Source organism: Amphiprion ocellaris, chromosome 1, assembly GCF_022539595.1.
Source record: "Amphiprion ocellaris isolate individual 3 ecotype Okinawa chromosome 1, ASM2253959v1, whole genome shotgun sequence".
Classification (NCBI taxonomy): Eukaryota; Metazoa; Chordata; class Actinopteri; family Pomacentridae; genus Amphiprion; species Amphiprion ocellaris.
In genome coordinates, this window is record NC_072766.1 from 41641898 (window position 1) to 41666786 (window position 24889).

At 36.8% G+C, this 24889-nt stretch overlaps 1 protein-coding gene and 1 non-coding gene across 2 annotated transcripts in view; both read right to left on the reverse strand.

Annotated features, from left to right (window-relative positions):
• Positions 1–24889, reverse strand: part of cfap70 (cilia and flagella associated protein 70) — a 43811-nt gene that overhangs the window by 9250 nt on the left and 9672 nt on the right. Inside the window, exons 7-27 of the mRNA XM_055013760.1 lie at positions 24049–24231; positions 21869–21963; positions 20904–20976; positions 19345–19482; positions 18235–18387; positions 17988–18062; positions 17148–17239; positions 16945–17005; positions 14836–15012; positions 14606–14737; positions 12545–12673; positions 12168–12301; positions 9455–9570; positions 8126–8317; positions 7758–7900; positions 5639–5791; positions 3953–4114; positions 3632–3721; positions 2569–2670; positions 2345–2392; positions 16–120 (exon numbers count right to left, since the gene is read on the reverse strand). Coding sequence (XP_054869735.1) covers positions 16–120; positions 2345–2392; positions 2569–2670; positions 3632–3721; positions 3953–4114; positions 5639–5791; positions 7758–7900; positions 8126–8317; positions 9455–9570; positions 12168–12301; positions 12545–12673; positions 14606–14737; positions 14836–15012; positions 16945–17005; positions 17148–17239; positions 17988–18062; positions 18235–18387; positions 19345–19482; positions 20904–20976; positions 21869–21963; positions 24049–24231 — 2553 coding nt within the window. The remainder of the gene's footprint in view (positions 1–15; positions 121–2344; positions 2393–2568; positions 2671–3631; positions 3722–3952; positions 4115–5638; positions 5792–7757; positions 7901–8125; positions 8318–9454; positions 9571–12167; positions 12302–12544; positions 12674–14605; positions 14738–14835; positions 15013–16944; positions 17006–17147; positions 17240–17987; positions 18063–18234; positions 18388–19344; positions 19483–20903; positions 20977–21868; positions 21964–24048; positions 24232–24889) is intronic.
• On the reverse strand, positions 20758–20829 carry trnaa-cgc (transfer RNA alanine (anticodon CGC)). The gene has a single exon. It is a non-coding gene; the product is annotated as a tRNA-Ala (tRNA).

Here is a 24889-nt window from a genome sequence, read left to right on the forward strand (position 1 = left end):
GTGTGGGAGTCAAACCTCTGCTTCACCGCTGCTTTGGAAACAAGACGCCAGATGATTGAAGCGAAAACTTTCCTTCAGTTCTTCAAACTCTTGGAGCAAAGATTCATTCTGCAGGTTGAACTGAAGAAAACAGAAAAAGATGTCAGGCTAAAGTTTCTCTATCCTGAATGACTTTCAAACACATACTGGATGACGTTCAGTGACGTTCAAACAGGTCTGGATTCAAGGAAACTTTGAATTTGTTGGGCCAATTTGTCGACATTTTCTTTGTCTCAATATGTGCAGCTTCTTCAGATGTCGTAAACTGGCTCTTACAAACACCAATAAAACTGAATTTACGTAAAGACCAAAGAAATTAGGAAATCTCAGTGAAATTAGTTTCTCATCTGTTATCAAATTCTACTGAGAGAAAACTGGATTTTTGTTGAATTTAGGGCTGAAAGGATTCCTCCAGTTATTCGATTTCTAAAATTTCTCGAGTCAAAATTCTCTGGATGGAGGCTTCATTTAATCCAATATATATCAGATCCCAGGGCACTACCTGACCTGGACGTCATCCTATACAGACTTGTAATCAATCGAGATTTTTAATTTGATTAGACGCTTCTATTTTAACCGGCGCAGCTTTTCCAGTGTTTATGGCGTTTATCAGATCAGAGGCTGAACTATGAAGTCAGTTTAACATCATCAGACTTTCTTTGTGTGAGTGGACAAAAACTAAACCCTCAGTCAGAGTTAACAGGTATGAAGGTGGTTTCCAACTTTCTCTGTTAACTCAGACTTTCTGCTTCAAACTCATCACACAAACAGGAGCGTTTAACGATCATTTGACTCATTCTCAGCACTAAATAAACCAATCGGGAACAGGTTGTTTCAATAGAGAACAATGAGGAACATGAAAATTTATGATGGTAAAAAGCTGCGACTAGAAATGATGCAAGACAGGAATTCTGGTAGAAAACTGCGAAAACATGCGTTAACATATTTATTTTACTGATCAATGCAGCTGATTATTGATAACAGCTGCAAAATAAAGTTATTAAACTCCATATATTTAAACATGATATTGCATTGAAGTGCATGTAGATCTTATAATGCAGGAAATCACTTTAATTTGTGGCCAAATTAAAGTGAACCTAATGGCACTGATTGAATATTCTCTGTAATAAAACCAGTAGAATAATCAATGTTCTAACCAGTGTTCTATCAGCTGCAGTATCAGCATGCAAATGGACAAAACTTTACATATTTCTGCATCACCAACTAAATAAATGCTGGGTTCCCATGGCAACGTGATGCTTACAGTGTGTGTTTGCTGTAACTATGTGGCTTCATTCAGTGGTTTAAGTAACATGCAGCCCAAAGTGTTTGCAGATAAAACATTTTCCGTCAGCTGAGAATCTGTATCGCTCACAAATAAACGTCGGGAAACGCTTTGGTTAAAGGGAGACGCTTCTTACAGCCGATTTACATCTAAACTCTGAAAGGAGATCTATCTCCACCGCATCAGTTACCATGGAGATCTACCTCCACAGCATCAGTTACCATGGAGATCTACCTCCACAGCATCAGTTACCATGGAGATCTACCTCCACAGCATCAGTTACCATGGAGATCTACCTCCACAGCATCAGTTACCATGGAGATCTACCTCCACAGCATCAGTTACCATGGAGATCTACCTCCACAGCATCAGTTACCATGGAGATCTACCTCCACAGCATCAGTTACCATGGAGATCTACCTCCACAGCATCAGTTACCATGGAGATCTACCTCCACAGCATCAGTTACCATGGAGATCTACCTCCACAGCATCAGTTACCATGGAGATTTACCTCCACCGCATCAGTTACCATGGAGATCTACCTCCACAGCATCAGTTACCATGGAGATCTAACCAGATACAAACAGAGCCACCTTTGTGATACTGAAAACTCTGACTTTTGGCTAAACGTACCCGCTAACCCACTAATCTCACTTCATAGTTCAGTCCTCTGAACTGACCACTGTGTTGTGGATGTTATGAGACAGACGATAGCAAAAATATGTGCAAAAAGCAAGATATGTAACAGGACAGGAACGTGTAAAATCAATGTAAAACAATTAAAAAAACAAAACAGACAAACAGCTTATAAGATCTAATAAAACTACCAAAAATGTTAAGACCATTGAGTAGAAGCTGAAAGCCTCTGAAAACATGTTGAAGTTTTCCCTTAAAGTTCTGTAGATGTAATCAACTTTCATGAATACAGATTTCAAAGCATTAAGAATATCTAATAATAAATCAACGGCTGTTTTGCCTTAAAACGACCACGTCTGATAAAAACATCAGTGTAACTTACCCTTACAGTGTATTTATGAAACAGCTCTGCTTCTTCTAGTCTTCTAGTCTGAAAACAAAACATTCATCAGAAGAGTTCAATCAGATGTAGATGATAAAAACTGTGTTCCTGAAGGGATTTAAGTCTCTTTAGTGTGTTTACTGAATACAGCACATTTAAACCAACAGTGTTTTACTAAAGAGAAGAACATCAGGAGGCCTCAGTGGGTAGTTTCCATCACTCACCTTGAGGCAGAGCAGAGACAGGTGAGCCCAAACCTCTGGGTTCTGGTTGTCCAGGTGGTTGGCTTCAGTCAGAGCTTCTTCTGCTAAACTCAGCTCCTGCAGCTACACAAACAGACACAACAACAACAATGACAACAACAACAACAAGGCTCATTTACTCCCAAACAGACAACAAAATATGGCTCCTCTATCCTCCTCTTAATGCTTCAGTTCATTAAACTCCTTCACAAGTGATTCCGTCTGCAGGTGGAACTCAGCAACAAGAAAACAAAACAAGTTTCTTGAATTTTCTTGATCCTCAGTGATTTTAAAACACATATTGGACAACAGAAAATTAATCAATGTTTAACACAGGCCTGGATTCAAGGGAAGACTGGATTTGGTTTGAAACTTTAGTGAAAAATTAAATGTCATTGAAATCAGTTTCTCTTAGCAAAAGCTACGAAGAGAAAACTACTTTTTCTTGACTTTTAATATTAAATATAGAAAAAATAAAATTGTCGTAGCCAACCCTACGGTTTATAGCATGTTTTAAACAACTTATTTACTCCAGAACCCGACAAAAAAAAGTGTTAAAAATGGCTCCTCTACATTCCTCAGGACTTTAAGAGCTACTTTGGCTTCATTTATAATAGAACTGGACTGAAAACCTCCAAACACTCTGCAAGACTTCTGATTTTCATATTTTTATTGGTAAATATATTCAATATAAACAAAAGCTTTTTACAGTGGTGTAATCAGACATAACTTATGTTAGTTTTATTATATTTTAGTAATATATTGTACATATATCTTACTGCTTTTCTAGTTTTTTTAGATGCTGCAATTCTCATCTACTTCATGTCTTTTTGTTTTTTTCTGAACAAAATCTGGCACAAGAATTTCCTTTTTTTAACTTACCTTATCTTAAACCTAATCTATTTTTAAAGCTAATCTTAAACCTCATCTTATCTTTTATTTTCTTATCTAATCTTAACCCTATCTTATCTTAAACCTTATTTTGTCTTATGTTATCTTAAATAATTTCATGTCATTGTTCTGGAGGTTGGAGGTGGAGTCTTACCCGGTAACAAGCGATGCCGAGGCCCAGCCAGGTGAGGCAGGATGGAGACTGTTCACAGGCCTGCAGGTAGACAACTTTGGCTTTTCCAAACTGAAAATTACAAAAAAATAGAAGTTCATATTCAAATTCAATGAGAATAACTGTGACTTTAGTCTGGATGTGGCTCTTTATGAGATACTTCCTTGATTATAACTGTGCTGCAGAATAAAAATTAAAACTGTTCCTGACAAACTATGACAAGAGTGCTGCTTCATTGTGTTATTCCAGACTTTTTAAACATCAGCAGCAGATTCACTAAACATGTTTGCTTCAGTAACTGACCTCCTTCTTCAGGAGGCAGATGGATCCCAGGCGGAGGAGGACGATGTGGACATCTGAAGGCTGCTGAAGGAAGGTGAGGCTCCACTCGTAGCTCTGCTGGGCATCGTTGAACGCACCTTGCAGGTAGTGACAGTGACCGTTCAAAACCCACATAGCTGCTTCCTGTTTACAGAGTGGACAACACCTGACAGGTTAGTGGTCAGTGGAGATGCAGGTTTAATCAGGTGTAGTGGAGACGTACTGCTGTGTGGTCAGATGACATAAATATTAAACTGTGAGAATGATTTAGAAAGAACTGGCAATTAAGGGTGTTGTGAATAACAGGGCTGCTAGACGTAACTTGTTCCAACCCATAATTTCTATCTGTGTAAATATTTTCAACACTTTTTATTCAACCTTTCTTCTCACTGAGGCTTCACATTCCAACGAGGTGGCTCAGCAGTTGTATTTAAAATACAAAGATTTTCTGAATGTCTGCTGAACTGAAGTGATCTTCAGTAGCAGAGTTTTATAAAACTTCTAAATTTTGAATCATTTCCCTTTTGATTTACAACACGTCACCCTACAGCAGGCATGGTGGTGGCAGCATCATGATGTGAAGCATGGTGGTGGCAGCATCATGATGTGAAGCACGGTGGTGGTGGTATCATGTGAAGCATGGTGGTGGCAGCATAATGTGAAGCATGGTGGCGGCAGCATAATGTGAAGCATGGTGGTGGTGGTATCATGTGAAGTATGGTGGAGAAGTGTGAAATGGGCTTTCACCTTCAAGCTTGTTTAAACTCGTGAGACGCTGGGATGTGACTGATTGGAGGATTGTGAGTCTGAATGGACAGGAAACTAGCTGGCTTTTTATGTTGACTGCATTTGAAGGATTTGGAAGCAGAGTGGTTTAACCCATTTTCTATAGTTTTTGAGAAAAATGGGTGAAAAGTTTTATGTTTTCCAGAATGATCTAGCATTCCAAGTTCCACTGCAACCTACATTTGGGTTGTGGGTTAGACCACTGACACTAAAATCTAGACCAAAATTTTGTAAGTTTACAGTCATTTTAATCATTTTCAGTTTATTCTGAACAGATTTAAGCAATTTTGGACAATTTTTGAGTCATTTTCGACATTTTGAAATCATTTTGGTCAATTTTTGAGTCATTTTGGCAAGATTTTTGTCATTTCTGACAACTTTTATGTAATGCTTGGATGATTTTTAAAGCATTTTGGCATATTTTGTGCCATTCTGCAAATTTTCAGTCATTGTGGATCATTTTAAATAATCTGAGAGAATTTCTGATTGATTTTAGACTATCTTCATGTCATTCTGAACAAATTTTCTTTAAGATCATTTCTAGAAAATTTCCTGTAATTCTGGATCATTTTGAATCATTTTGGATCATTTTGGACAATAACATTTGGAAGCAGAGTGATCTGACCCACTTTCTGCAGTTTTTGAGAAAAATAGGTTCAAAGTTTTGTGTTTTAAAGAATGGTCTGACATTGGCAGCTCCACTTTAACAGGGTTATTCTGACACTAAAATCTAGACCATAAAATATTAGATAAATGATATAAAACTCAGTTTGGACTCTCCCACTCTGCTTCTAACCCCCTCATGTGACATACTGTGTTTTGGGATCTTTTTCTGGCTGTATAGTGTAGAAGTATGAATCTTTAAGCCCAATGTGTTCGTACCTGATCTCCATAAAGCAGCGCCTCCTGCAGGCTGGCAGCAGCACTGCAGTAGTCGGCTCTGAGCAGCTGTAGCTCAGTCAGATGAAGCAGGTAGGAAACGCTACGACCTCCGTCTGAACACAGCAGCTCCTGGGACAGAGCATGTTCTGCCATCTGACAGCAGAAAACACCAACATGTGACACATGTTATGTTGAAACTTACAGATCAATGCTTTAACACTAGAACACTGACTGGCAAACATTGTGGCTCATGGTTACTCTGTTATTGTGCTGAGTTTCCACAATAACACATCAGGAGGGAAGGTGAAACATTATCATGAAGTGGGCATAATATTACTGAAAAATGTCACTGAATTACCAAGAAAATGTCCAAGTTTTTGCTGAGGAACACTGAGGACCTTGCTAACGCGTCCATACATTTATATGGATAGAACATAAAACAGCAGTGTAGTGATGACGCTCTCAAAAACACGGATTCAGACTTCCAGAGTTTCATACATAACAAAGGTAAAGAACAAGCTTTCTGTATCATTATTTATGCATTCAATGTACAAATTCAGTGCCAGACCACAGATTTATGGCTGTTTGAGCTCTAAGATGTACGTATTTAACGCACCTCCTGTTCATCTGAGCATGGTAATATAATGTTTTAAATAGTAAGACAGTGGTCCCTCGCCATATTGCGATTCATTTTTTGTGGTCTCATTGTTTTGCGGATTTTTAAATTGCATTTGGTACCGTGGATTTTTCACTACATCGCAGGATTTTGCAGTATATAGCTATTTTTATATATTTATTATTGTGGCGAGCTGCGACGAAGAACAATGCTGGAGTAAGGATATCTGCCTTTTATGCTCTCTGCAACTGGTGGATGCTTTTATTTTGACACACACAGGCAGTGGCATGATACAAAACGTGGCAATAAGTCATCAAACACACGACACTTCACACTCACAGTAATGACAACATAACACTTCACCAAACTAGCTAGGCTAACTAATCCACAAAAACACAATAAAACACAACAACCAGTAACACTATAACATTAACATAAACCACAATAATGACATTTAAACCCCCAACACTCCGAACTCCCATGGTGCATTGCAGCACAACAGTTCAGTCATAGTGACTGGCTCTGTGATCGCTACATTATTTTAATTATTCTTGCGGTAAAATAAGCATTTTCTAGCCTAAATAATGAAAACAATATAAAACATATATAAAAGCTAATAAAACATATTAAAAGAATATTCAATCTAAAAATAAAATGCGTAGCGTACAGCGCTGGGCTCTGATTGGCTCAGCGAGGTAGCATCAGTATCTTTTTTCTCCTGTGTGTAGCAGCATTCAGCATCTCTCTGTTTCACGTAGATGTCTGATGGCTGCTCATAGTGTTGCTCTGCAGTGTGTGGGGAGGGTCTATAAAGCGTTAAAATATATATATATAAATCCATCCATCATCTATACGCTGCTTTATCCTCATTAGAGCCGCGGGGGGCCTGGAGTCTATCCCAGCTGACACCCTGGACAGGTAACAGTCTATCACAGGGCTACACATAGAGACAAACACTCACACTCACACCTAGGGACAGTTTAGAATCACCAATTAACCTCAGCATGTTTCTGGACTGTGGGAAGAACCTGAAGAGAACCCATGCAGGGAGAACATACAAACTCCATGCAGGAAGATCCCAGGAAGGCCGGGACGTGAACCGGGGATCTTCTAGCTGCAAGAACACAGTGCTAACCGCCACTCCACCGTGCAGCCCATATATATAAATAAATAATAGAATAAATATGGTCGCTACTTTGCGGGTTTTTGTCTCTCGTTGTGGGGTCTGGAACGTAAACTCCATGACAGACGAGGAACCACTGTTTATTATATAAACTCCCTGCTGCTGTGTTCAAACCACTTTCATAGAATCTGACATTCCAAAAGCGCATTTTAAAATGAGTTTTCCACAGCTGTTCATGGCCATAAATCACGATCCAACCATCAGCATACTAAACTGACAGCAGTGATAAAAACGGCAGCTTGTTTTGCTTCACATTTAATCTCTGTGCTTCCAGCTGGCCGGTCAGGTCGACAAACCGCCAGCGCTGTGTGTGTTTCTACCTGCAGGGCGTTGTTCTGCAGCAGGAACCGGACCGTCTCACAGTAAACGGCGGAGGGGAGTTTGGCTGGAGTCAATGTGGAGCTGAAGCTCTGAGCTGGAGGCTCTTTGTGCATCTCTGAGTCCTGGTCAACGATCTCTGGCTCTGGGAGAAAAACACAGCAGCTCTGTCAGGTAACAGCAGCTGCTCGGGGAAACTGGATTCAGACTGAGGAGCAGCGAGAGCCTCCAGAGGCGACAGCAGATGAGAGAGGACTTATTTTCAGCAGGTTCTTGCCAACAGAATGCATTAACTCCTGACTACATGTGAGACTGAGCTGGGTATAAATATTTGCTGTCTGCTCGGGGTCTCAGGGTGTTTTTTCCTCACCTTGCTGCTCAGTGGGAGACTGTACAGGAGAAGATGCCTCCTCTTTATTCTCCTTATCTTTCTCCTGTTTGCATTTCTTCTCATCTTGTCTCTGGGTTTGCTTCTTTGCTTCATCTTGGCTCAGAATACTTCTGGCCTCTAGGAAAGCTCTCTCAGCCAGGAAGGATTCATTCTGCCTCTCGTGCAGCAAACCTGGACGGTACACCAAGAAAACTCAAATTAGACCAACTCATACTGCACCCCTCTGAGGAATTTACATGAATGTTTTCATCTAAAGATGATAAATGCCGACAGAACTGATTTCTAATATCTTATATTATCTGTTTATTAGTTTTTGAGCGTTTTCAGGTCTCTTTTTTGAATATTGTTTTGTTAAAAACCCACAAAAACGCATTTTAAAGATTAAAACAATGTGCTGAAACCAGACTTTTACATCTAAATTAATCAACTTTTAAAGCCAGTGAAACTTTGGAACATAAGTGTTGCATCGTGGCCAAAATAACTTTGCACAACATCTCAAGTTTAGACAATAATATTAAATCTCAGTATACCACAATAAGATTAGATATGATAATCCTTTATTAATCCAACAGTGGGGAAACTTATAGCAGAAAAGGAGATAAGTGCAAAAATGTGTGAGCAGCAGTAGAAACACTGTTCTATACACTACTGTTCAAAAGTTTAGGGTCACTTATAAATGTCATTATTATTTGAAAGAAAAGCAGTTTTTTCAATGAAGATAACATTAAGTGAATGATAAATCCAGTCAAAAAATCACCTCAAAAAGATGCAAAATTAAGATAGAAAGATGCAAAATCACCTCAAAAGATGCAAAATTTATATAGAAAGATGCAAAATCACCACAAAACGATGCAAAAAATGTTCCTTAAGAACATTCACCAAAAAATCAACCAAAATCCTATATATTAGAAGTTTTACTGATATATATGGAATCACTTTAGATATTTTTAGGATTTCTTTGGAAGATTTTTACTCATTTTTTGAAAATATTTACTAGAATTTCCTTGCCAAATCTGTGGGATTTTTTTAAAATTAAAACTTTTAAGGAAAACTTTTAAGGAATTATTGGAATTTTCTTCCTGAAGGTTTTGCAAATTTTCAGAAATTTTTGGATTTTTTTCAGACAAGGAAACAATATTTTTTGGTGCCTGTAAATGAGGACAACAGGAGGGTTAAAAGCAGCTGTTCTGAAGATAATAGAACCTTAAAATCAGGTCCGTATTCAACAGGTAACCAGTGCAGAAATGCTAGTAGCTAGTAGAAGTTAATGCTTTACAGAGACACGAGCATTAAAATAGCTTTTGGTACCCAGCAGCATCCAGGCCGCCACACTGGGAGGGTCTAAGCTGGCGGCCGTCTCCAGGAAGGTCTGGGCCTCCTCATAATGTTCAAACATCACGGCCAGGACTCCACACATCATAATGCTGGACGGACAGGAAGATACAGACACACAGGTGACTGAAAATGTAGTGTTGCACGCATCAAAACACACATAAATATCACTATTTTAAAAGTACAGACTAGATAAAAACATTCAGACAAAAGAAAACTGAATTTTAGAGACAGTGCACAGCAGAAATTAAAGTTAAACTTCAGAAAAAATAATGTTGAATGTGCAACAGAACTGACTTTCTGTAGTGGTTTTTACTGCAGCAGAGTTAAAGAAACCTCCAGCTGAAAACACTCCGTCTGATTTAGAGGTCATGCAGGAGATGTGAAGTGTTGTTAAACAGTTTGTTCCTTCAGCAACTGACTCCAGCAGCTCCAGTTTTCACCTCCCAGTACTGGGGTTTCTGGTTCTCTTTTTGTAATACATTCTTGTTTGTTTTCCTTTCCTTCTTCTCTGTTTCCTGTGTCTCTGTTTGTCTGTGTGTCGGTTTCATGTCTCTTTTCAGCTGTTTCCTGTTTTATTTTGACACCGCCTTGTGTTTTGACTTCAGTTCTTTCTGCCTCCTTTCTCTCATTTTTGATTGTCCTGATTAGCTTCACCTGTGTCTTGTCTCCCATGTTGTCTTTGCCAGTTCTTCTTCTTGTATCTATCATTTGTGTTTTATTCTTTCAGTTTCTGTGGATGTTTGGATTTGGTATTGGTGTGTGCTGGACTAACGTGCCAGATTAGTGATCTCTTTTGGATCTTATAGGAGAACCTTGCATGTTTTTATTTACTTATCACTGAGAATAAATTAGTTTCCAGAGGGCTGAACTACAAAATGAGATTAGTGGATTAGCGAAGTTTGTTGAGTCGAAAGTCAGAGTTTTTATGATTATGAAGGTGGTTCTCTTTTAAGCCGACTAGATCACCATGGTAACTGATGCTCTGGTGCTAACCTGAGTTTCAGATTTAAGAAGCGTCTTTCTTTAAACCAAATCATTTCCTGACTATTCTTTATGAGCGATACAGATTGTTAGCTGAGGGAAAATGTTTTATCTGCAAACATGTGGAGCTGTATGTTACTAAAACCACAGAATGAAGCCGTGCAGTTACAGTACCACACACTATGTATCACGTTGCCATGAGAACCCAACTTTGATTTAGTTGGTGATGCAGAAATTGTATAAATATGTCAAGTTTGGTCCATTTCACTGCTGATATTGCAGCTGATAGAACACAGATTAGAACATTGATTATTTATTGGTATTTATACCAGTGAATATTCAATCAGTAACTTTTGTTTCACCTTGATTTGGCCACAAATTAAAGTGATTTCCTTCATTATGGGACAGTGTCAGCCCTAAATGGACTTAAATACAATATTGTGTTTTAAATATATGATATTTAATAGTTTTATTGTGCAGCTGTAATCAATATTCAGCTGTACTGATCGGTAAAAGAAACATATTAATGCACATTTAACAGCTTCCTGCCAGCATTCCTGTCTTACATCATTTTCAGCAGCAGCTTTTTACTGTCATAAATTTTATTTTCCTCATTGTTCTCATTAAAACAACCTGTTGACTGAAGCAGCTGAACACCATTAGCTCACATAAAAATCAACCAAAATCCAGTGAATTTCACAGGATTTTGGTTGATTTTTATGTGAATGTTCTTACAGAAAATATTAGAAGTTTTACTGATATATATAGAATCACTTTAGATATTTTTAAGATTTTTTGGAAGATTTTTCCTCATTTTTTGAAAATATTTACAAGAATTTTCTTGCCAAATTTGGGGGATTTTTTTTTTTTTTAAATAAAACTTTTAAGGGAAACTTTTAAGGAATTACTGTAATTTTCTTCCTGAAGGTTTTGCAAATTTTCAGACATTTGGGGAATTTTTTTGCACAATTTTTGGATTTTTTTTCAGACAAGGAAACAATATTTTTTGGTGCCTGTAAATGAGGACAGCAGGAGGGATAATGAAGGACATGAGTTTCATTTGTGGCCAAATTAAAGTAAAATTAATGTGACTGATTGAATCTTCTTTGTAATCAACACTAATAAACTGATCAATGTTCTAATCAGTGTTCTATAAGCTGCAGTATTAGCAGTTGGTAGCAAATCAGGATCAAACTTAACATATTTATGTGATTTCAACATCACCAACTATATACATGTTGGTTCCCATGGCAACGTGGTGCATTCAGTGTGTGATAATGAAACTACACGGCATCATTCTGTGGTTTTAGTAACATACAGATCAACATGTTTACGGACAAAACATTTTCCGTCAGCTGAGAATCTGTATCGCTCATCAATAAACGTCAGGAAACACTTTGGTTCAAGGGAGACGCTTCTTACAGTTGATTTAAATCAGAAATCTGAACAGAACCTGGACCAGGTTAGCTCCAGAGCATCAGTTGCCATGGAGCTCTAACCACGATACTGAAAAACTTTGGCTTCAAGCTCAACACACCTGCTAATCCACGAATGTGACGAATTTATTCTGTGATAGATAAATAAAAACATGCATGGCTCTCCTTTAAGATCCAGTCTACAGCCTTTTAAAGAATCCCTCCTTTCTCTTCTATTATAAACCACTTAACTGCTGAAATCTGTTTCTGTTTTCGGTGTATTTCCTGACCTGGGTTTGTGCGTTGGCTGGATGGACAGGGCATCGTGGAAACACTCTTTAGCCTTCATGTATTCTCCGGTCAGCATGTACAGACTTCCCCAGTCCAACCTGTGGGAGGGCTCACTGGGCTGCTTCACCACCAGCTGCAGGAAACAAACACGTTTCAGAGGCTATTAGTCCGTGAAACAACACGATCTGCAGCTGCATGATGCAACAAACACGCTCGGAAAATCACAGAAACACCGACATGCTCTGAGAATAAAAATCAAATACACGGCTGGTCAGTTTACGGCCTGTCAAGCCGCTCTGTTTTATTCTAACACATCTTATGAGTATATTTGTGGCTAAAAAATACAGATTTTCCACAGCTCGTTTTCTTATCGTACCTCTTGATAGTACTGAGCAGCCTGCTGATAATTCCCTGTGAGCTGAGCCTCTCTGGCAAAATGTCTGAGCTGAGAGGAGTTTAGCTGGATTTCATCTGAGGAGTCTTCAGGCACGTCGCTGGAATAAATCTGGTGAGGAGAGTTCAACAACAGAGATTTACATAAAACATAAAAACAGGAACATAAAGCAAAATCAAGAAGTTACAAGAGTTACAAAGAAAAATTAAAGTATAAAAGTTAAACTTATTGTGCAGCTAAAGATAGTTAAAGTCAGATTTGGTTTGTTGAAGGATAGAAGCAAACAGAAAAGTCACTGATTATTCTGTAAACATTTAACCCTCCTGTTGTCCTCATTTACAGGCACCAAAAAATATTGTTTCTTTGTCTGAAAAAAATCAAAAAATTCAGCAAAAAAATCCCTAAATTTCAGAAAATTTGCAAAACCTTCAGGAAGAAAATTACAATAATTTCTTAAAAGTTTCCCTTGAAAGTTTTATTTTAAAAAAATTCCCCAAACTTGGCAAGAAAATTCTTGTAAATATTTTCAAAAAATGAGTAAAAATCTTCCCAAAAAAATCCTAAAAATATCTAAAGTGATTCCATATATATCAGTAAAACTTCTAATATTTTCTTCAAGAACATTCACAAAAAAATCAACCAAAATCCTGTGAAATTCGCTGGATTTTGGTTGATTTTTATGTGAATGTTCTTAAGAAACATTTTTAACATTTCTCTTTTTTCCACCAAAAATGTTCAAAGATTTCCCAAAAATGTTGAAAATGTGGACATCAGAAGTTTCACAGTGATTTTTTTTTCCTCCACATTTTCAAAATTTAAAATGAGTCAATTTTGACCTGCAGGACAACACGAGGGTTAAGGAAACTCAGAATCTTTCCTGACACTATTTGAGCGTTTCAATCATTTCATTTACTCTCCAGAATCATGACTGTGTGCATCTGAAATATTCTACTTATTCTATTTTTATACTTCCTTTATATTTATTCTATCTTTCTGTCTTTATTTAGTTTTTATCCTTAACTTTGCGAGTGTGTGTATAACCTGACCTTTCTCTGTTTAAATATGGCTCTTCATACCCACTTGTCTAATTTTTTCTCTTCTTTTTCTCTTTTGTATAGTGCCTTTTAGAGAGTGTGCTTTATGTTCGGGGTGAAACTGTTAGTTTCATTTGTGTATGTACACTACCGTTCAAACGTTTGGGGTCACCCAGACAGATTAATGTTTTCCATGAAAACTCCCACTTTTCTCCATGTGCTAACATAACTGCACAAGGGTTTTCTAATCATCAGTGAGCCTTTCAACACCATTAGCTAACACAATGTAGCATTAGAACACAGGAGTGATGGTTGCTGGAAATGTTCCTCTGTACCCCTATGGAGATATTCCACATTTACAGTTTAGACTGTCACACCTGGATGGATGATTTTTGATTTTTGTTTGAGTTTTTGTTGTTATGTGTTCTTTTCTGTGGTAATTTTGCATCTTTTTGTGGTAATTTTGCATCTTTCTATCTGAATTTTGAATCTTTTTGTGATGATTTTGCATCTTTCTATGGCGATGTTGCATCTTTTTGAGGTGATTTCACATCTTTCTTTTCCACTTTTGTATCTTTCTGAGGTGATTTTGCATCTTTCTTTCCTAAGTTTGCATCTTTTTGTGGTGATTTTGCATCTTTCTGTCTTAATTTTGCATTTTCCTGTGGTAATTTTGATATTCCATTAAAATTCTGCCGTTTCCAGCTAGAATAGTCATTGACCACATTAACATTAGACTGGATTTTTGATTCATTTAACATTATCTTCATTGAAAAAAAAGCTTTTCTTTCAAAAATAAGGACATTTCTAAGTGACCCCAAACTTTTGACTAGTAGAGTACATATATATATAAAATGGAACTATAGAGCTCAGTGCATGTGAAGTATTGCTGCATGTCACTGTTTCCAAATATAAAATGAATGGGGACCCAAACAGGAAGGTCAGTGAGTTTGTTCCAGATATGTGATGAGTAAAACTCTAAATAAATGACAGACGGTGTATTTGTCACCTTGCTGAGAGCTACGTGCATCTCATCCACCAGGTCGACGTAAAGTTTGCTGACAAACGTCTTCAGCTGGTGGGGGTCCGTAAAAGGCTCCGTACGCTGCATCTTGTCTCGGACCATCTTCACCACCGCATGCTGCACGCCACAAACACACACATGTGGGGAAACATTGGTCATTTATGAAATCCACTGAAAATAAATAGCTTCAGAGTCCCGTGGAGTTTCATTCTGACCTTCATCTGCTCCTTGAGGCTGAAGTATCTCCCGGAGACATTCAACGCTCCCATCAGCTGAACCTTCATCTGCTCGCAGCTGCAGTTCTGCAGCGGTTCAGGACCAAACAGTTCCCGGTACTGCTCTGAAACTTGGGTCACCGTGTTGTTAACCTCCCTGTGGAAGTCCATCACTGCCTGCAGGAGGAGAATCCACAGAGTAAATACTTCTACACTGCTGTCTGTGGGTGTACAATGGAAGGAAAAATACTTTAAAACACACAGCAGGATAGTGTAACGTTCAAAAACTGTGAAAATAACATCAATAATCAGTAAAATGTTGACGTTTTAACTGACTTAAATACACTAAAACTGTGATTTAAATGTCACACATTGTAAACAAATGATTGTTTTTTTAAAATACTGATTTTTCATGTTGACGTTCAGATTTGGCAGTTTTTTTTTTACAGTCAACATATAAATGATTCATGATTAATAATGGTGATTTTAGTAAATATTATTTGTAGTTTAACTAAACAGGGAAAATCTGTAAAATCTAAGTTAAACAAATGATTTGCCACTTTTTCAATCCTTAAGATATAGAAGTTTTCTTTCAAATAATGTCAAACATATATAAAATAAGTTTGCCAATTAAAAAACAGCAAAAAATTTGTAATTTTATAGTCAAATGTTTTAAAAGAATGAATTACCATCTGTAAAAATACCAATTTTTAATTATTTACAGATTGCTTTATTTTTGCATGTAAATTATATTTTTTTCTACAGTGATTTTAATAACTTTTTCCTGTAATTTAGCAAAACTGAGAAAATATGTAAAATAAGAGTTAAATGATTTTTGAAATCCATAAGAGACACTACTTTTTTTCCCGAACATCTGCAAATATGAATGAATGAAGACATTTGTGTTGCTGATTTAAACCAGTAAAACAAAAGTGTAATCTACTAGATGCCATCTGTAACTTACAAAATAGGGAAAACCTGTTTAATCACAGTTCAACAGATGATTTGCCATTTTTTCAACCCTTAAGATACAGAATTTTTCTTTCAAATAACATCAAATATTTATAAAATAAGTTTGCCAATTTAAAACTGGTTAAAACAAAGTTGTAATTTTACAGTCAAATGTTTCAAAAGAATGAATTACCATTAATAAAAATAATTCTTAATGTGGACATTTTGTACAATTTTGTCCTGTATTTTTATTTTTTTTTGCATGTAAATTAAAATATTTTGTCTGTAATTTAACGAAACTGAGAAAATCAGTAAAATAAAAGTTAAATATTTTTTTCGATCTTTAAGATAGATATTTTTTTCTTTCAAATAACATCAACTATCTGTACAAAAAGTTGGGGTGTTTTTGTTGCCAATTTAAAACCAATAATAAAAAATAAATTGTATTTTCACAGCCAAATGTTTTGAAATAATGAATTATCTGTAAAAATAAAATTTTTTGATGTCGACATTATTGACATTTGTTAAATTTTTTGCATGTAAATTTTTTTATAGTGATTTTAATTCATTTTTTCATGTAATTTAACAAAACTAAGAAAATCTGTAAAATAACAGTTAAATGATTTTTAAAATCCTTAAGATAGGTTATTTTTGCAAATATCTATAAAATTAGTTATTTTTTAAATTTTTGCCAATTTAAACCACTTAAAAAGGTGGAATTTTAAGGCAAATGTTTTAAAGAATGAATTACCATCAGTAAAAATGACAATTGTTGATTTTTTTTGTCATTTTCATCATTTAGTTTTGCCTGTATTTTTTTTGCATGTAAATTATTATATTGTCTGTAATTTAACAAAACTGAGAAAATATGTAAAATAACAATTAAATGATTTTTAAAAAAATCCTTAAGATATTTTATTTTTCTTCTGAAATCTGCAAATATCTATAAAGATATTTTTTTGCTGATTTAAAACCAGTAAAATAAAAGTGTAATTTTAGTCAACTTTTGATGTAGTCATTAGTTACAGTTTTGTCCTGTGTTTTTAGAGTTTGCATGTAAATTAATACTTGTTTCAGTGTGATTTTAGTAAATATCATCTGTAATTTATCAAACAGGGAAAATCTGTAATAAAACAGTCAATAGTTTGCATGTTTTACTCTCTCTGCTTTGCTTGAACCCGACGTCAGCGGATGTCTGGGTGGGATCAACGCTTTCATCCTGCAGGAAATAAAGAAACACTTTCTTTCTCATTTGTGCTTCATAGTCAAACAGAAAATGATGTACGAGACACTGGATCTGTAGTTGCTGCTGTCATTCTGTCACAGGTGACTTTCAGGTGATTATTTCTCAGGATTTTTACCTTCTGGTCAGCTCCTCTGCAGATGGTTTGGGGACCAGCGGTTTCTCCAGAGCTATTTCAATGATGATATAAGTTCTAGCTGCCGTGTACATCTGGGATTAACACAAGTGAGGTTTGAAAAGGCTGAGAGCTTTAATGGCAAACAGCTAAACTGGATATCAGTATGCTGTAGTATAAATGATGCACAGTAGAAAAGATGTCCTCACAGCAACAACTAAGCAAATCATTTCCAATTTTTCTTTCAAATAACTGCAAATACATGTAAAGTTATTATGTTTTTGGTGATTTTAACACAGAAAAAACTGTATAATTTTACAGCCAAATGTTGTAAAAGAATGAACAGTCAACTGCAAAAATAAATTTTTGATGTGGACATTATTTACAGTTTTTTAGTGATTGCAAGTAAATGAATTTATGTTTTCTTACTGTGATTTTACTACACAATATCTGCAATAATGTACAGGTAACGATTTTTCCACACTGATGAAATTCCATTTACAATATTTATCATTTTCTGTGTTTTCCAGTCAATGAAACCAGTTTTAAACACAATATTTATCATTTACTGTGTTTTCCAGTCAATGAAACCAGTTTTAAACACAATATTTATCATTTACTGTGTTTTCCAGTCAATGAAACCAGTTTTAAACACAATATTTATCATTTACTGTGTTTTCCAGTCAATGAAACCAGTTTTAAACACAATATTCATCATTTACTGTGTTTTCCAGTCAATGAAACCAGTTTCAACTGGACTGGAAAACACAGTAAATGATGAACATTGTGTTATATTTTGCATTAATGTTGTACAGAGTTGTGTTGGTGTTGTGTGAAGCTCACATTTCCCTCTGTGTTCCCTGCAGGATCAGGTTCAGACAGGCTCTCAGTGATGTTGTCAGCCACAGCCGCCCTGCTCTGATTGACAGTTTGCAGACAGAAAAAAACCCCAGATGTTTTTAGTCCAACATTTACAGCAGAAAGACTTTTTTACTGTGAGAGGTGAAGAGAAACTGCTGAGAACTGTTTCTGCTGCAGTGTCCAGTTTGTCTTAATGAAACATTGTGTAAAACTCAAGGGTGTTCCTGACCTTTCTGCCCAGCTCCTTCGCCCCCTTGTTGCCTCCGTCCAGGTTCTTCACTGCCTTTAATTTGTCGGAGCCCAGGGCTGATCTGGCTCGAGCTTTGGCCTGGTTGGCTGCTGCCTTCACCTGATCCTTCAACACGCTGACAGTCCGCTTGGCCTTTGAGTGCAAAAATCAATGACAAGCTCACTTCAATGGAGGCTTAACAGCACAGACACACCACTGGAGCAGCGCTGGGGTTATTTAATGGACTGTTTTAGGTTGGAGTCTTTATTTGGAACACACCTACCTACTGACAAAAATGGGATTCAAAGAGATAAAACTGATGCTGAAAAGAATAAGGATAAGCTTAAGGATAAGGATAAACTTTACTGATCCCACAGTGGGGAATAAGGATAAAACTTAATTATACTCTGTTTAAGGAAGCAAATGAACCATAAAAAGCAGATGGAATCCCATTTCATATTTGGATTTGTAAAAGTGTTTTGTCGCTTGTAAATCCAAAAACAATTTTAAATTTAACCGGAAAGGGAATGTCCCAACTCCGGGGTTGAACCGGAAGTGACAACGAGGAGCGGCTAATGCTACTTTTGGTTGGTGCTGATCTGCGCCATTTAAACACTCTAAAGACCGACCACACGAAAAACAAAACCGCGTCAATCGGTTCATATGTTCCCCACAAAACGGGCAAAACATCACCCGCTCGCTGTCCATCTTGGTTCACCATCAACAACAACCAAAAGTAGCATTAGCCGCTCCTCGTTGCCACTTCCGGTTCAACCCCGGAGTTGGGACATTCCCTTTCCGGTTAAATTTGGATTTGTCAAAGTGTTTTTGGATTTGTAAAAGTGTTTTGTCGCTTGTAAATTTGTCTTGGAGGTTGTAAAAGTGTTTTGCATTATGTAAATTTGGTTTGCACCTCTCGGCCACCGTAGCATGGACCTGTCACATTAAACGAGGTGAATATTTAATACATTCTATATTTTTAATAAACTGGCATTACTTTGCAGAATTCTGTTTTGACATGAAAGAGTCTGTTTTGGTATTTTGGTTTGAATGCACTTCAGTGATGAAAAGCGATGAAAGAGTGTAATTAAATGTGTGTATTTGTGTGACCTTGCTGAGCAGCTCAGCCTCAGTGAACAGCTGAACACTAAACGCTCCTCGGATGCGTTTTACTCCGGGATACAGCAGCTTCCCCATGTCCACAAACGCAACACCATGGAAGGGAATCTCTGGGGAGCTTTCACCGAGCTGCACACACACACATAAAACACATAAAACACATAAAATACAGAGGTAGTTTATAAGAAAACAGATGACAGGTAATGCAGCTGTGCCACGTTATATTGGCTTGACTGACGTCTCATTTAATCCCTCACGTCTTCCACTCATATATGATTTATTTCTTTATTTTCGTGTCATGCACACAACCGTGAACAACCCTCATGGGTTTACGAGACACCAATATGCTAGCATCGCAGCAATACATTCAGAAAACTTTATTTGTCCCCAGGGGCCAATTAAAACACATCCAAAACACACAATATTCTGCTGCTCAGTTCTCAAACAAAGCATGTTGCCTTTTATCCCTGGCCTGGCAAAGGAATTCTGCCAAGAAGAAGGTTCCTCTTCTAAAACATAATTCTAGTTTTTTTTAGTCATCCAACCAAAAGAAACCAGCATAAACAGAGGACATATTCCTGAAAAGTACCTCCCTTACGTCGTCGTATACAGGACAGCAAAATGTAAAATAAACCTCATTCTCAGCTTCACCAGCAAACAAAGTGTGTCCTTCTCTGGAGCAGCATTAAACCTCCCATCTGTAAAGCTAACGGGAACGTTTCTAAGGCCTTGTCCACACGTAGCCGGGTTTGTAAAACCGAACATCCTTCCCCCTCCGTCTAGAAAAAAACTTACGTACACACCACCTCGTTTTTAGAAAAAAACTTCATCCACACCTAACCGCATAAGTGCGTTTTTCAGCACATTCATAAGCATGCCGGACCTTTAGGTGGCAGTAGTTCCCCAAATCCTAGCAAGGTGGTGGAGAATAACCGTCCTTAACGTCGTCCTTCGCCTGTGTTGTTGAATGTGGAGCAGTATCTGGGCTTGTAAAAACAAGCAAGTAAAAAGCGCCTGTACAAGAAACAGCGCCCAAAACCTTGTGAGAGCATCCATACTGTTACCGAATGTAAACACAGGTCGCATATGTGACGTAAGAACATATTTTGTCGCAGGCGGTGACGTTTCGAAACGCAAAACCCCGGTTACTGATGTCCACATGCAGACGCATAAAACGGAGAATTCGCAAATCTTCACTTTGGTCGGAGTTTTTAAAAAGAATCGTTTTTGATGACGTAAATCTGCGTTTTCGTGTGGATGATAGGCCGAATCGTAGAAAAACATCTTCGTTTTGTGAGATACCCGGCTACGTGTGGACAAGGCCTGAGTGTACATTCTGCTGGTAGGGACTAAGATTCAGGAGACAAGTGAAGGAAGTATATTGAGTAATGTGAGATAAGAGGTTGGAGATGCTGGGGATTGAACCCAGGACCTCATACATGCGAAGCATGTGCTCTACCACTGAGCTACATCCCCTCCTGTGCAGCTCTGAGGATGCTGTCTGTAAACGCTGCAGCATCACAGAGAAAATACCTGAAAACAGTACAAACCTTTGCCAGTGGAACCAGAGACCTCATAACCTCCACCGGCCACAGTCTGCTCTCCGAGATCCTCTGATGCAGCCTGAAGTTACACAACATTAACACACAGATCAGTTAATTAAACTGGACAGTGAATATCAAGGATGGTGGAACTCCATGAAAAACAGCAAGTCAAATAATGTCAAAAAGAAAGACAACTAGAATAAGTTAAACATGCTGTGTGAGTTTTATGTCCAATTGGTTCTGTTGTCATATTCAGAGATGTTTTATTGTTGTTTCCCTGCAGTCAAACATTGAACATCTAGAATCTGCTGCTTTTTCCTGTATTCTAGTCCTGTGATGTTTGGGATTAAAGAGTCAGTTTTTACAGGATTCTTCTGTTATATTACTGTATTTGTCCCATTTTATGATGAATCACGTCTCCATCTCTACTTCACCTGTCAGGCAGCGACAACAGACTCTTTCTTCCTGCACTTTTCTTTCTTCGTGACTCGACTCGGGTCACTGAGTCTGTGTTTGGTCAGAATCTGTCTCCGTTTTCTATCTCTGACAGTAATGAGATTTTCTGGCAGTTTATCATCAGTTTAGTGGCAGATCTGGAACACTGGAGGGCTTAAGGTTAAATTTGATTCCTCCAGTGTTCCAGATAAGCATTTTTTTGTAAAAGTAATAATTTGTTTGACTGTGTGTTGGTCTGTAATTAGCTGTAAGTAGGTCTCTAATATCATTTTCTGTATCTGAACCATGCTTTTTGTATTTTTCACCAGTGTCATTTCCAGCTTATTATTATTATTATTTTCTGAGCCATTATTTGTTCATTTGTTGATGATCACAGGTGCTGATTCTATAGAGATTCCTTAAAGTCCAGGACAGTCCCAAGAAAGTGACGGCTGTTTTTCTCTTCCCAGAACAATCAGTTAAAGTTCACAGCTAGCAGGACGTATGATGGTTAGACAGGATGAAGTCTGTCTGACCTGTTGCTTCCTCCTGCATCCATGAAGCAGCACATCTCAGTGTCCCAGCTCACTGTGCTCTTCTTGGTTTCTGCTTCATCTCGAAATACTCGATCCTGCAGGAACATTCAGACCTTCAGTACTGCAGCTGAGCTTTATATGTCCTAATGCTCTACAGTTTTAGAAAATGACAGAAGAAAAACATACATAAAAAACTACTGAATGTAATTACTGTTGTTCTTATTTGTGTCATTCACTGTAGAGATTATAAGACACTAATGGATCCAGATAAAAGAACTAATAATGTCTCCTTTTGTCTGTATTTAATAATGTTTTCATAGAATCCTGCAGCCTCAGTGTCATTTCTGTCTTGATTTGTCTTTTTAAATTCAGGTGGTGAAAGCAGTGCAGTCCTGCTTTCACAGCTACGACAGTTCACCAAGATCATGTTGTATCTTTTTTCTACAGACTTAGTAAATGTCATCTGTGTTTTAATCTCTTCTGGACTCGACTACTGCCTTAAACTTTACTCTGGTACTAGCAGACTGAAAACACATTAAATATGTGATTTCTAGCACCAGCTGCACAGATCTGTCACATTAAACGAGGAGAATACTTAATACGAAATTAAGAAATTTACAATATATGGTAGAAATCTGTTCATACTTTGACATGAAATCGTCTATTTTGTAAATTCTTGTCAAAAAAGCCAAATTAAACTGACTATAATTCAATGAGGAAAAGCAATAAAAGGGTTAAATTTGACAGATGTGCAGCAGGAGTTTTGGAGATGTTTGACTGGAAAATTCTCTAGGATTGAAGTAATCCACGGCCTGATCAGGTGATCAGACAGTGTGACCAGAAACACATTTAACCAGTTTCAGATGCAGCTTTATTCAAATGAATCTAAGAAACTGGTTTAGACTGGGGGTGTCCTGGTCAGAATCAGAACTGGGACCAAATCACAAAAACTTTTAGCTGATTGTTTTTATCATAAACCTACACCTGATTAAATGTTTCCATCCACTGTCACACGAATCCCATCAGTTTCATAAAACACCGTTCTGGTCTTAACTAGATTAAGTAAACATTTATGCACTGGACAAACGTCAGTAACTGTCATAGAAGTATTTGTCATGGTGCTCCTTTACGAGGTAAAACAATGTAAAAGAACAAAACTACCATGTATAAAAATACAGATTTTTGATGTGGCAATATTTACAGTTTTGGTCTTCATTTTTTAGGGTTATCATGTAAATGAACACATTTTTTCAGCAATATTATTAGATATTATCTATAATTTAACAAAACAAGGAAAACTGTTCACAATAATTGTTAAAATATATTTTCCATTCTTTCAACCCTTAAAATGTATATTTTTTCTTTCAAATATCAGCAAATATCTATACAATAGTACAACTTTTTGTTGACAGTTTAAAACAAGTGTAATTTACCAGTCAAACCCTGTAAAAGAACAAGCTACCATTTATAAATTTGCATATATTTGATATAAGCATTATTTACAGTTTTTGCCTGTTTTTTCAGGGTTAATATGTAAATTAACAAGTTTTTAAGTGATATTATTAGACATTATCTGTAATTTAACAAAACAAGGAAAACCTATACAGAACATAACTTTTAAAAATGTATTTACATTTTTTTCAACCCTTAAAATGCATATTTTTTCTCTTGAATAACAGCAAAGATCTAGAACATAATGCATGTTTTTGGTGACAGTTTTAAAAAAGTGTATTTTACCAATCAAACCTTGTAAAACAACAAAAAGACTTTTGAGAGGGCAATCTTTATATGTCATGTTTAACTTTCTCCTTTACTAACTAAACTCCCACAATGCTCTCTGATTGCCAGTACAGAAGTGAGCGCCTCCTCTGGTTGCTACAGTCACAAACAGTAAGAGGCTCCACCTGGTGGAACAAGCAGGTACTACAGCTGATCTACAATACTTTACATGTGTATTATCTAGTAAAATAGAACAAAGTATGGGCAAATACTAAATATTAAACGACTCAGATCAGGTCAGGGGAAAAAAACATCTGTAGATAAATCAACAAATGAAGACAGACTAAGTTTGGCAGTGTCTATCAAATGAAAACTATTTTAATGACCTTCCTTGCCTACGTGTAATCCTATATGTTATGCCATGCTAACACAATTAGCAGCATGTTTATATTAGTATTTACTTCTACGCCGGTCAGCTCTCCGTCTTCCTGTTCGATCGGTTCTGGCTGGAAAAAGGCTCCAGGGATGAAGTGGTTATCTGGGACCAGTGAGGCGCGATGAGGCCACTTCTTCTGACGGTCCTTGTCCTCCTTCTGTTTTCCTGCCTTCAGCTGCCCTTCATAGAACAGCAGCACCTGGTCTTTCTGGGAGTCAAACAGATAATTAAAAAACCTGACAATCTGGCAGTAAGGGTGAAAAAAAGGCACAAATGGGGGAATACTATAGCATTTAAAAATTGTAGAAAAAAACTGCAAATATCTGTCAATTAATGATATTTTTACATGATTTAAAACACTAAAATAAGATACTTTTACATTCACATTGTAAAGGAACAAATTAGGATGCCTAAAATATACAACTTTTCAGATTACATTTTTCATACAGTCAACCTGTAAATTATTACTTCTTTTTTTTTGCAATTTTACTCAATATTATCTGTAAATTAACAAAACAGAGAAAATTATTCACCTTTTTTCCATCCTTAATATACAGAATTTTCATTCAAACAACAACAATAATTTACTAATTTAAATTCAGTTTTAAAAAATGGCACAATTTTATAGTCAAACAATGCAGAAGAACAAATTATCATTTATGAAAATACTGACTTTTTAATGTAAGCATTCTTTACAGTTTTGGCCTGTATTCTTTAGGGTTGTCATATAAATAAACATTTTTTCAATGGTATTATTAGATATTGTCTGTAATGTAACAAAACAAGGAAAAACTGTACATAATATAACTATTAAAAAATAATTCACCAATTTTTCAATCCTTAAAATGCAAATTTTTCTCTCAAAT